Source organism: Macrotis lagotis, chromosome 6 (assembly GCF_037893015.1).
Source record: "Macrotis lagotis isolate mMagLag1 chromosome 6, bilby.v1.9.chrom.fasta, whole genome shotgun sequence".
NCBI classification, from domain to species: domain Eukaryota; kingdom Metazoa; phylum Chordata; class Mammalia; order Peramelemorphia; family Peramelidae; genus Macrotis; species Macrotis lagotis.
In genome coordinates this window covers 10,696,856-10,710,804 of record NC_133663.1, presented here as the reverse complement: position 1 = coordinate 10,710,804, position 13,949 = coordinate 10,696,856, and the positions used below count along the sequence as shown (strand labels likewise).

General features: G+C 43.5%; 1 protein-coding gene across 3 annotated transcripts in view; it reads left to right on the top strand.

The window, feature by feature from the left end:
* Positions 1-13,949, top strand: part of ANO7 (anoctamin 7) — a 71,443-nt gene that overhangs the window by 14,690 nt on the left and 42,804 nt on the right. For 2 of the 3 annotated variants that reach the window (XR_012469294.1, XM_074190702.1), the window contains exons 4-7: positions 8,839-8,987; positions 11,304-11,411; positions 12,899-13,035; positions 13,618-13,675. Coding sequence is in view for 2 of the 3 variants with exons in the window: in XM_074190702.1 (XP_074046803.1) it covers positions 8,839-8,987; positions 11,304-11,411; positions 12,899-13,035; positions 13,618-13,675 (452 nt within the window). In the remaining variant the exon portion in view is untranslated. Of the gene's footprint in view, positions 1-8,591; positions 8,711-8,838; positions 8,988-11,303; positions 11,412-12,898; positions 13,036-13,617; positions 13,676-13,949 lie in introns of those variants that run through there. The other variant, XM_074190703.1, reaches the window with a different exon arrangement.

Below are 13,949 nucleotides of genomic sequence, written 5' to 3'. Positions count from 1 at the left end.
ATTTCTTTAAGGTGTGTAAAAAACGTTGCAAATGGTAACTCTTTTGATTGTCACTATAACCGGTCCCATTTTTCAGATGAGGAAACCAAAGTTGAGGTTGTAATTTGTTCAGGGTCATCTCTGTAACCAGCGAGTGTCTGAGGCAGGATTTTCCTTCAGATCTTCTGGACTCCAAACCCCATACTGAGCTGACCCCATCAGAAAGATTTAGGATATGAGTGGAGAGGAAATTTCGTGCGAAACTGGGGCTCTTTCCTTGGGGATCCTTACCTGTCCTGTAAGAGTCACAGCCCTGGCTCTTCTCCTGAGGAAAAAGCCTGAGTTGGATGAAGGAGGAAGAACTGGAAAAGGCTGAAAGAAAAAGATCCTTCTGTCTCTCTCACCTGGGCAGAAATTTTTGGAAGCTGACTAAAAAACAGTCAGCATTCCCAGAGCCAATGACAGTGCCACTGGTGGGGGCTTCAACCTCCACTCCCATTCCCCTCACACTGGAGCTCAGCTCCAAGGGGACAAGTTGTCTTTCTCTAGAATTTTAGGGATTGGGTAAGGGCATGAGCATTGGATTGGAAGTCAGGATACCTGGAATTTTAAGATCCATCTAGTTCAGGTTGAGACTCAGTGTGTATCCATTGTTCAATGATCCCTCCCCAACACACAGCAAAATAGAGCCCCTTCCCTCCTGAGGCAACCCTAATATCAAACCTCAACCTCCCTCTCCATAACTCAGAATCCTAGTCATAAATTTAGATTCTTTGAAATTCACCCTCTCAGAATCTGGATGCAAGTCAGAGAATACCCCACTTTTCTCCCTTCCCATCACAATGGTCATTTCTCTTTAGAGTTCCTATTGTTTTAACAGTCCCCACCAAGTCTTTCTTACTGATCAAAATGATGTTTAAAATAACAGTTTATCTTGTTTCCTCTGTTTTCCAAGGAATAAAGTAAGCATTAGAACAAGTCAAGATGAGTTGTTTGTTCTGCTTTTGGCAAAGAAAGGAATCCAACAGCTGCTTGGGGGATGCAAATTTCCCATTGCTACACTTCTGGGTCAGATTTGTGGTCTGTCATTCAAACTCCTCATCCATTTCCTCCTAGCCTGATGGTCTGTGGTAAATGCCCACAAAGATATTGCTTTTCTCTTTCCTTCCATAGATGCTCACCCAGATGCTTTCCACCATGCTTCCCTTGGCTCCTTGGTGTTATTTCTTTGCATTTTTTGGTCTCTTCTGAACCTTTGGAATAAGGCCCATCTTTCCAAAGTCATATTGATCCTGTCATCAATACTCAGTATCCCAAGTCTCTTTCCTGAGCTTTAATTCCCATCAATTCAATAACCTTTACCCAGATGACACTCAGATTTGGTAACTAACTTTAATCCTTCTCCTAAGGCTCCAGATTGGCATTATCACCTGTTTGTTATACACTTCAAATTGGATGTCCAGGGGCATCTTAAATTTAGACAGAAACCATCCCCTCTTCCAAATTTGCCTGTTTCTGCAAAGGACACTACCATCTTCCTAGTCACCAGTGTTCATAACTCAGACTCATCCTCCAACCCTCACCTCACATTTTCAATCAGTTGCTAGATTTTGTTGATTCTACCTTCACAACATGTCTTGCCCCTATCCATTCTCTTCTTTTAGACATCTACAACCCTAAATTGGATCTTCATCCCCTCACACCCAGACTACTGAGGTAATCTCCTAATTAGTCTTCCCACCTCAAGATCCAAATCATTTTCTACTCAATTAACAAAATAATTTTCTTCAAGTTCAGATTTGACTGTGACACCATCTTCTTTAACATACTCCAGTGGCTCCCTATGGCCTGTAAAATTTACTTCTAAGTAACTTCTGGATGCTAAATGCAGAGCCCCATATTTCTAGCATGTGAAAGGAAGACTTCAGAAATATTATATGGTATTTTAAAAAATGATCAGTGAATATTCCAGATCCTCTTCTCCCTCACCAAGATGAAGCTTTTCATTTAGACTCTGCGGCTAGGGCAGCTAGGTGGCGCAGTGGATAAAGCACCAGCCCTGGAGTCAGGAGTACCTGGGTTCAAATCTGGTCTCAGACACTTAATAATTACCTAGCTGTGTGGCCTTGGGCAAGCCACTTAACCCCATTTACCTTGAAAAAAAAAACCACCTAGATTCTGAGGCTCTAGCTCCAGAAGGTTTCCCAAAGACTTGAGTGGGGAGGGATTGGCTTGCCTTGTTCCTGGAATTAGAATGGCAAAGGTCAGCTTTCTATAGTAGATTATTGAAGGTGTAATAAACCATTAAGATCAGGGAAGGCTTCCTATTGGAGGTGACACCTGAACTGAGGCTTAAGGGAGCCTAAGTGCCTAAGAAGTGGAGGAGAGCAGAAAGCATGTTCCAGTCTTACAGGCACAGCCTGTACAAAGTCCCAGAGGCAAGAGATGCTGAGTTTGAGGAACATCAAGTGAAGCAGACAGGCTAACTGGGTCATGGAAGATATGAAATGTAGGACTAAATAAGAAGCCTGGGGGGTGGCTAGGTGGCATAGTGGATAAAGCACCAGCCTTGGAATCAAGAGTGCCTGGGTTCAAATCTGGTCTCAGACACTTAATAATTACCTAGCTGTGTGGCCTCGGGCAAGTCACTTAACCCCATTTGCCTTGCAAAAACCTAAAAAAAAAAAAAAGAAGCCTGGAATGGTCAGCTCAAACCAAATTATGTTTTGTCTTTTTGTTTGTTTTTTACAAGGCAGTGGGGTTAAGTAACTTGCCAAGGCCACATTATTAAATGTCTGAGGTTGGATTTGAACTCAGGTCCTCCTGAATCCAGAGCTGGTGCTCTATCCACTGTACCAACTAGCTGCCCCACTCAAACCAGATTATGAAGGGAGAATTGCCTGTTAGGAAGGACAGAAACACTTGGGATCCCTCCAGAGATTTATGATTGTCTCTGAATTGAGAATGAAGGGCTCACAGGTTTAGAGTAGGAAGGAACCTTGTAAGCCCCTCAGAGGTTCAGTGATTTGCACCAGGTCTCACAGGGAATAGGCTTCCAAGGTAGTATTCTCTGACTGTTAAAGCCTGTGCTTGTATCACTGGACCATGCTTCCTCCTACAAAGGTTCCAGAGCTCTGGCTATGTTCTCCACACATCTTCTTTATGCTCTTATTGTCTCAAATGGGTACATGTTATTTTTCTGACTAGACTATAAGCTCCCCAAGGGCAGGAGACTTCTTTCTCCTTCCTTTTCCACCTCCTTTCTACCCATGGAGAGAAGGACATCTTCAATATCAGGACTGGTATCAGTGTCTGCTTTTGCTTAAGGAATAGCACCAAGAGGTACATGAAGGCCAGGGATTGAGATAGAAAATCAGGTCTCCAACCAGGCCACAATTCAAGGGCTAGAGAGCTAAAGAGAGAACAATGACTCTAAATACAGGCAGGCAAATAAGAATCAGGGCCTATCTAAATAAAGGTGAGGCCAAAAAATAAAACGATCCCAAATGGAGCAAGCAGGAAAAGCTTAGATAGGACACAGAAGCCATGGGTCAGAATGGGTCAACAAGTCAAAAATCAAGTCAGTCATCAGATCAGCAATCACCTAACACCAGAAATTAGAGGCCTGAATCTGAATCAACTCTTCCCACAGACAGGAAGCTTTTTAAATACTTTATGCTATTACACAAACCATTACCAGGGTCCTCAGGGTATGATCAGCTCAGACCCTAGATATGGGACAAAGGGAGTTCTGTTGGGGAGATGGTCCATCAGCAAGCTTGGCTGAAGCAGGAGTCTGTGGCCAACAGTAAAGGTGGATTTTCACATCTGAAATACTATACCAATGGGTAGTTAGGAGACAACAATAAATTGAATTGAAGATTCAGGGAAAATTCGTTTCATGACTATTTGATATAACACAGAAGAGATGGGACCTTTCACCTTTAAGCAAATCCCCATCCAAACCTTTTCCTCCTTTTATGACACCTGTTGCATTGCCGTGTTCCCAGAGGCCATATACAGATTTAGATATATTTTACAAGTCTGTCAGCCATATTAATCTGCCTTAACTTTTGCCATCACTCCTTGTGATGGGATGTCAAGAGACCTGGACTGAGTTAAGAGTCTTTCTCTGTAAGTATCTTTCCGAAATAATTTTTTGCTTCATGATTTTTTTTTTGTTTTCACATAATTTCCCAATTCAGGTCCAGTTCCAACCACCATGTTTGTTTAATTCCAAAATTCTCCATGTTTCAAAAATTTCTGGGATCTTCCTTCCCCTGATCTGAATAATAGAGGAGAGAAGGACTCTACAACATTAATGAATCAATAGATAAGCATATACCAGATGCTGAACTAGATTGAAAGGATAAAGAAAGGCAAGAAGCAGTCTCTGCCCTCAAGGAACATACAGTCAGAGAGGGAAGACAAAATAGGCTCTTGATCTGTGATGGCCCTGCTAGCTCTGACCTCCTAAGAATTTAACTTGAATTTGAAAAACCAACTTGCAGTGAAAACATTACCCCAAATTTCCAATGAATTTAATTTGTTATTACAACTTAAGGTTTCCACAGGAAAGTCATCAGTATTTCTTTTTACCATCAATTCCAACCTTCCCCAGAAGTGATAGAATCATAGAATATTTGAATCGAATTCAAGCAGCTGCTTTTTTTGATTCACAACATTCCTCAGCTTTTTATACTCTTGAACCAAACCTAATTCTGCCTCAGTGAAACTTCCACCTGTTTCCTCTTAGATCCACCCACTGTGCTTAAAGGCTCTTGCCCCACATATGAGAGAGGGCAGGAGGAGAAGCAGGGGTGGGGAACTGTCCCTAGGGAAGATAAGATGGGGAGAAAATCCTGGAAAGGAAGGAGCAGGCTGAAGAAGGCCTTTCATGCCAGAATTGGAAATTTAGAGTTTATTTCACAGAAAATAGAAAATCAGGGAAAATTTTAAGACACGTTTCATCAGAGCACAGTGTTAGATGATGACTTGGGTAATGAAGGATAGGCCAAAGGCTGGAAGCTGAGAAGAAAGTTAGGGTGCTGTAGCAATAGTCTAGGGGAGAAAAGATGAGAGCAAGTTAGTTTTTCAAATTTGTACTAAGACATTAAAGGATCATTGGAGGTTAGAGTAGGTTGGTTACAATGGAAGTAGCACAATGAGTGATGGTGGGGGGGACATCCAAGAGCCTTTGGAGATGAAATCAGAAGGATTTGGCAACAGACTGGATTTGTGAAATCAGGAAGGATAAAAGGTACCACTCAGGTGAGGAGCCTGGATAACCAGGAACAAGCTTGGAGGATAGATCTGCCCACAGCCCAGTAAAGACAGAGGACTCACCAAAACACTTGAAGAATGGTGGCACTCTGGCATGTTAATGTTGAGGGAGGACCCATAAACAGATGGAAGGCTTGGGGAATCAGATGAAGTCACACAAAAATGTTCATCTTCCCAGCACACTCTTGCATTTTAACATGCAGACTCCCTGAATCTTTTGCTGCCCATCTCTTCCCTGGTTTCCATGCTCCACAAATACTTGGGGCCTGACTGGCTGAGTTTTACTCTCTCCTCCTTACTTAGATCTCACCTCCTCCATCCCAGATAGGGCTGGGGCCCTGATGGCCCATTGACCTGACTCTAGGTAGACTTCAACAGGATGCACAGATTTGAAACAGAAGGTCCTAGGACCATAGATTGAGAGTTGGAAGGAAACTTAGAGATCATTTGAGTTTGACTCCCTCTGTTTTAGAAGCATTTAATTTAAGTTATAGTCCAAGCAAAGATGTCTAGTGGACAGTTGGAAATGTGGTACAGAATTTGGGAGTTGGTGTAGGCTTGGAGTCAGGAAGATGTGAGTTCAAATTCAGTCTTGGACACTGACCTTGGGTAAATGACTTCACCTCTGTTTGATTCAGTTTCCTCATCTGCCAAGTGGAGATAATATCACCTATCACCCAGGGCTGTGAAGATGAAAGGGGATAATTATAAAGAGCTAAGCACAATGCCTGAATACTCTATGAATGTTAGTGATTGTGATGATGTCTTTGTAAGGCAGGAAGCTACTGGAGGAGAGAAGATGGTAAGAGAAAAGAGACCCTAGAGAGAGTATTGGGCAGGATCCATATCTGAAGGCAGAGACTAAGATAAAGAAAGGAGGAGGGAGGAGATGAAAAATGAAAGTCAATGTGCTCAGTTTATGTCCCACCCTGAGAAGTTATGTTTATGGAATGGGGGGATGGATGGATGGATGGATGGATGGATGGATGGAGAGAGAGAAGGAGGAAGGGAGGGAGGGTTGGGTAGATAATGGATGACTGGATAGAGGGATGAGTAGATAGAGGGGTGGATGGATGGCTAGATGATGAATGACTGGATAGAGGAAAGAGTATATAGATAGATGGATGGGTGGATGAATGAATGAATGGGTAGAAGGATAGGTGGATGGGTGGATGGACTGATGGATGAATGATTACATTATCCTTTGTGTAACTTTTCTCTAAAGAAAGCTTTGCCCTGTGAGACCTTGCATATACCCAAGCACCCACATATCTCCACCAGAGCTGACAAACCTGTTCCAAGAAAAATGTTTCATCTTGTTCAAGGATTAGATCTATGGAAGCCAAGGGGAAGATCTGCCTGGCTCTGGGTGACATTTGCTGCAACTTCCCCTTTGGCCACTGGAGGGAAATGCAAGCCTTGCTGGAACCCTCCAAGCTAGCTGAGAAACACCTCTAGACTGGAGGGTTGGGCTAAGGAGAGGTACCTGGGCCACTTACCTCCAGGAGGACTGCAACAGTCCTCCTGCTCCAGTGGCCTTTTGGGTTTCATTTTGCTTTTTTTCTAATGTGGAAACTTTCAGGGTTTAAGGCTGAATTGGGAGTCGGAGGGTCCAGATTTGAATCTTCCTACGATTCATTATTCGGGGATGTTGGGTGTTGAGCTCTTGTTTCCTGTCAAACACGATTGCCTCCGAGATACCTCCCCCCCCCCCAGTCTGAATCATGGGAGGCTAGTCTTGAAGATAGGAGGATGTTAGTCAGGCCTTGCCTCAGAGGAAATCCCTTAAATTTTCATCACCCCAGGTACCTGTCTGAGTGACCCAGGCATTGCCAGCTGTGTTGGTTTACCAGAAGGGAGTTTCTAGACAGATGAAATCACAGGTGCAGGTTACCCAAAGGAAAAAGAAGTCTAGAAAGAGGAGGAAGGTTCACATGTCACGAATACTAATAATAGCTGACATTTTGGTGGTGGTTTAAGATTTGCAACAGATTTTACATAGACTATCTCATGTCACACTCCCAGTGCCTTTGAAAGCTAAGTACTCCACAATTCTTATCATCATTTTACAGATCAGATCAGAAAGCTGCATCTGGAGGGAAAGGGCAGCTGGTATCTGAAACAGGATATGAACCCAGGGCTTTGTAAATCCTGATGCAGAACTCTGGTTTCTCTACCACCAAGTCAAGCCCTCAATTCCTGAGGTTTTTTAATTTAAAACTAAATAATGAATGTTGCCTGTGCAGAAGTTTGTTCCCTCCTTTATAACAAGGGGTTGCCTTGATTATATTGTCCCTAGTGAAACTTTTCTTTAAAGAAAACTCTGTCCTTGGTTATAAGCCCTCATTTACACTCAAGAATATTTATTTAAATTTTCTCTGAATAGGGTGGCTAGGTGGTGCAGTGGATAGAGCACTGGCCCTGGAGTCAGGAGTACCTGAGTTCAAATCCGGCCTCAGACAATTAATAATATAACTAAATAATCACTTAACCCCATTGCCTTGCCCAAAAAAACCCTAAAACAAATTCTCTCTGAACTCAGACTGAAGTACATTTTTTTCTCTCACTTTATTTTTCCTGGGGCTTCTCTATCTTTGTGGGGGGAGGGGGGTTATGTTTACTTTTATAACAAGACTATTGTAATAATATGAAAATAAATATATAAATTAAAAATTATGTATTTAAATTCTCCCCTTAAATATTTTCATTGAAATTCTCTATTTCCCAATGTCAGTCAGTCAACAAATAGAAAAGGCATCTTTCTCCATTCTCCTGCCCAGAGAGCCATCTCTCATAAAAAAGGGAGGGAACTATCTTAATAAAAGCAATGAATGCATCAAAAATAGTGTGACATCCTATGCAGCCCTCAGGTCTCCTTTATCCCACATTACCACTGTAAAGACTTAAAGGCCATATTTATTAAATTTGAAGATGACCCAAATTGGAGGGGAAGAACCAACCCTGGATGACAAAGTCAGGATCTGAAAAGATGTTGACAAATCAGAAAATGGAGCTGAATCAAATCCAATGAACTTAAATATGGGCAACTACTTCAACTTGGGTTCCGAAAATAATGGATTGTTTTTTCTTTTAGCATTACTCATCACATATATAAGATGGGGAGATATGGACCAAAAGCAGTGTAGACACACTAGACACAGTGTAGACACAGTGCAGAAAAGGATCTGGGAGTCTTACTGGATTGAACCACACTTGAGAAATCACTGAACTAGAGAACAGGGACCACATAAGCTCTTGTCCATGAATCTTCCTGCCCAGTCTAGTTGGCCGACTTCTGTCTCTTTGAAGGACCAGGTCTCTGGAGGTAGACGTGTTGTTTACCATGGGCTTTTCTGGACTTAGATGGATTCAGGCAAAGATGCCCTGTTGGTGATTTCCCATCACCCCTTGAGGCAGGGGATATCCATCTCCATCTCTAGGAGAGAAGGTAATCACCCAAGGGGCCAAAGGAAACTCTCATCCTCTTGGTGGGACCCATGGTGAACAGAATGGAAAGGGGAGGGGGGCGGAGTCTTCCAAAGGTCAGAAACCCCAGTTTTCTCTTTTTGGTCCCAGACTACATCCTGGTGTGGGAAGAAAGACCTCCACAAGAGAAACCTGCCATGAAGAAAATTAAAAACAACCATAAGAAAGATTTTGATCCCCACGTCTGGAGAGTGAATTTCTTGGGGCAGCTTCAAGCAATTGGACTTCACGTGGAACAGGTTTGTGACCCTTGCATCTCCATTCCCAGTTGGGCCCCATCCCAGCTCCCAGCTCCCACACCCACTCACCTGCTAACTCTCATTCAGATGGACACCTGTCCTCACTTAGAGGGACTGGAGCATTGATAAACATTCACCCAGGAGGGCCCACCTAGGCTCTATCCTGTCCCCTTGTCTCCAGTCTCTCTCCACTCCCTAATCCAGCCTTTCTATCCTTGCTAAACCAATATTCCTAAAATCAACATTTCCAAGAAGTTTCAGGGACTCTCTGTTGCCTTCCAGGAGAACATACAAACTTTAAAAATGTTTCTGTCTTGTAAAATTTTACATTTTTAATGATCAAATGTCAGTTTTCTCTCAATTCCACAACCCCCCACCATTCTGAAAAGAAGAAAACCCTTGTAACAAATATGCAGAGTCAAAACAAAACCATGTTGAAAAACTCTCTGCCTCTGTCAGACTGTGGACAATAGTTTCTCATGGGCCTTCTTTCAAAGTCTTTCAAAGCTGTTTGTTAAGTGTTGTTCTTATAGAAACTGGATAACCTACAAGTCTCTCCAGCATTTAAAAATTCTCCAAAGCACTATTTAAATCTCTCTTCCCAGACTTTTCCCATCATTTCTTCCCCTTCCCACACTCCCCCTCACACAAATTCCAGCCCAATTGGTTCACTGTGCCATCACCCACTTCCATACCTATTTATATACTTCCATACATTCCCACAAATTGTTCCTTTCTCACCTTTACCTCAGGACAGCCCCCATTCCTTTTTAAGACTCTATTTAACCCAGGTGGGGTCCCCCAGAAGCGGTCTTTCCTCATCCACACAGGTGGTTGTATTGACCCTCCAATTATTTGGGAATATTTTAAGCCCATACCCTTGCTTACTTAGGTAAGCTCATTGAGGATAGTAGCACACTCCTTGCCACAACAGGTGGGATTAGCCAGTATTTTTGAGTTGGTTTATTCCTCCCCTCATTCTTGGGGGCAGAGTTTGTTCCTGGACAGGACAAGATGCCACTCCACGCAAGAGAAGAATGTTCCAGGAGTAAGACATGAGCAACACCCCCAAAAAGCGACTGTCTAAGAGGGTGCCAGATTGCATGCCACTTGCCCTTACACCACACCACACACATACATACACACACACACACACACACACACACACACACACACACAAACACGGTTTTCCTTGGCTAGTGACCTGAATAATCACATCACCCCAACACTTTCATAAAATCAGGGCACCTGCTGTCCTGAATCAATAAATCACCCATTTACAAGACCCCATGGCTAGGGAACTGACCTGGCCCCCAAGGCCCAGGATTCCTCCCTTCCACTCTTCCTCCACAGCAAACTGAGCAGAGATTAGAGAACCCTGTTTCAGTGAGGCAATACTGGATAGTCAGCCAAGAAGCTCTTAAGAAGCTCCTTCCAGGTTCCAAGAACTGTGCTAGCCACAGCCACAAAGACAAAGAAGGCTCCCTGTTTTCAGTTAGCTTCCATTCTACCAAGAAAAACAGTATGTGTAAGGTATATGACCATACGAGTTTGTACAAGAGAAATGCAAGGTAAATACAAGATTTTGAGAGAAGCAGCAAAGACCTCATGTTGGAGGTGCCCTTTGGACTGAGCTTCAAAAGAAGAGGTGGAGGTGAGGAGGTATGGCATGCCAGGCATGGGGGACAGCCTGTGCAAGCATATAGAGGTGGGATATGGGAAGTCATGCGTCCTCTTGCACAGCAAACTGATAGCTCTTTAGAGGAAATGATTTATAAAGGCCGAAAGTTCAGTTGGAACCCATTTGGGCTCCTCCACCTGGAATGTCCTCCAACCACATCTATATTCCCAAATAAGAAATCATCTTAACAAACTAACCCACCCAAATCCCAGATCCAAGATATTGGAAGAAACTCTTTGATTGATCAAAAAAGTCTGGGTTTCTAAATCCTGGGAGAGCTATCTTGAGACAAAATCTGTGCCCTATCTCCCTCCCTCCTCCTGTGATAGTCCTCAGGCTCCTCAACTCCTCAGTTACCCAATGTGCTCTGTTCTCTCCTCTTCCTCAGATTTTAGTGTGAGAACCTTGCTTCTCCCAACAAGTAGCATATCTATTGGAGAATGAAAGGCTTGGTCCCCTGGAAAGTCAAATTGAAGTGTCTCTTGGATAAAATGAAGGCCTTTTCTCTGCCCCCAGAACTGGGTAAAGTGGGCCCACCAAATGCCTAAATAAAATCTGCCAAGACCATCCCCAAGGCAAGCATAGTAGACAGGTTCTTTTTCAGGGCCTAATGGGCTCCCTGGTCATTCTTCCAGCATGAAGTCAAGAGAGAAACAAGTTCCGTACACTATGTCTTGCTCAGTGCTCCCTGGACTCTCCTCTGTCAATATGCTGAGGTTCTCAGGATGAAGATGCCTCTGCAGGTAAATGTCTCTGACCTGGGGACAGGGACCATTCTTCATCTCCCAAAAAGAGAAGTATTCATGGAAAGCCCATCATTGTCATTGAGAATCAGGAAAAACCCTGCATAGATTACCAGGGCAGGGATAAAGTTACAATGGGGAGATAAGCATCACCAACATATTCTTTTGCATGTTCATCCATCCATCCATCCATCCATTCAGCATTCATCCATCTATCCAGGCAAACAGATAAGTTGACAGCCATTTGTCTATTCATCCAACTATCCAGACAAGCAGTCAGTCATTCAGCCAGACATCTGTCTTTCCTTTCATTAATCCATTCATTCATCCATTCATCTACCCATCTATCTATTCAAGCAGGCAGGCAGGTAGAAAACCATCCATCCATCCATCCATCCATCCATCCAGGCAAGCAGGCAAGTAGAACACCATCCATCTATCCATCTACCTATCTTATCTATCCATCCACTTGTCCAGACAAACAAGAAGTCATCTATCCATGCACCCATCCACCCATCTACCCATTCATCTATTCAAACATGCATTCATCTATGTAGGCAAGAGACAGGTAGGTCTCCATTCATCCATGTACCTATCCAGCAGTCATTTGCTGAGTGTTTAGGATATGCAAAATCTCATGCTAGGCACTATAAAAGATTTAAAAATGAATAAGATGTCATTACTTTCAAGGAATCTTGTTTAGTAAGAGTAGTTGTTGGTTTTTGTCTTTTGTTCTGGAAGACCATGGTCTTGAAGACCTTTCCAACAAGGAAGTGATGCCATGACAAGCACATGAATTGGATTGGAGTGAGGAGAGGTTGTGCTAAGTCACCAGCCTCACTTTCTCCTCCAGGGCCATTCTGGGTCCACTGATCAGATATAAATCAGGATGATTGGAGATGGCCCTCAATGTGTGACTTGCCCAAAGTCACACAGCTAGTAAGTGTGATGCATCTGAGGCAGCATTCCAACTCCTGTCCTGGCTCCAAGGCCAGTGCCCTATGCGCTACACAATGGATAGAGTATGGGTTTGGAGTTCAAATTCCATGATTCATGGCTGTGCCACTTCCTAGCAGTGTGACCTTGAGCAAGTGACTTTTCTTTCCTGGACTTTCATTTTTTATTCTCCTGTAAAATGAGTCATTTAAACTAGCTCAGTGACCCTCTGGAAGACTTGTGAAGCCCATGAACAGGATTATGAATTGTTCCTTCCATTCATAATGTGTATAAAACTTGGAATAAAGTCATAATAGGTACAAACCTTGGAATCAAGTCCTAACCCAGGATTTGGCTGGTTGTGCCACCCTGAGGAGTTATTTGGCCCCAGGCAGCTCCCCAAGACCAATTGGCAGAAGAGATGATCTGGAGAAAGAAGGAATGAAATCATGGGTCCAAGACCTTTGTGTTAAATGCCAATGCCTAGTCTCAAAGTTTCCAAACAAAACTTGAGAAGGGTTGAATGATGATTCTCTGTTGTCTCCATGAAGGTCTTACCTGATCATCACATTAACTGGTCCTCTAAGCTGATTGGAAAACTGAAAATAGCAAATTTGCTCTATGAGGAAGTTCCCAACATACCCCAGAACTACTACAACTGCCAGTTCAAGGTGACCAAGTTATGCAGGTAAGATTTGGGGGTTTCTCTCACTCCAGTGCTCAGGAACTCATCCTCTAGCATCTCAAGCGTAAAACATCTGACACCTCACTCCCCCTCCAAGCATGTCCACTTTCAAAGGCCATGGAGTCCAATCTATACCTGAAAAAAATCCAGGTTCCCTCTTCTACTGATGGGGAACCCACTAGCTCCTGAACCATCCCATTCCATGCTGGGATAATCCTCCCTATTTTCTTCCTGTCACCTAACTTGGGCTGCCCTTTCTGTTACTCCCATCTGGGACTCTCCTCCAAAGCCAAGCAGGGTCAAGTGAATCTCCTGCATATGACAGTCCTTCAGATGCTTGGAAACAGGACTCATGTCTTCTCCTGGCTGAGCTTCTCCCAATAGGATAGCATTATCTCCAAGCCCATCAGCATCCTGCCTGCCCTCTTCTTTACTTCTTTCAGCACATCAATGTCCATTCTACAACAGGGTCCCCAGATCCAAACCCAGGGCCACACTCATAGCTGGACTCTTCCCGCAGCCCAGGATCTCCTAATCTTTCCCTGTGAGTTAACCTGTTGAATTAAATTTGTCTGATGGTTACAGGTTCCTGGGCAATAACAATCCAAAGACTTTTTTTGAAAGCACCAAAAGACACCAGATTGTAAGTGAATAACTCAACCTCTTATCCTCTGCGATTGAAACAAAAAAATTAGAAAGAGGGCCTTGGGTATCTGGGTCTGGCTTAGGAATCCTCACTTGGTGCCTGCCTTTGGCAGAGAGGAATGAGCACTGAATTTGAAGTCAGGAGAGACTTGGGTTCAGATCCTCCTTTGAGATTCCCTAGCTGGGGATTTGCTTCTGTGCCCTCAGGGCTGTGGGGAAGACTAAAGAAGAAAATGGACAGAAAGTGCCGTGTAAATGTCAGCCAGTATTAT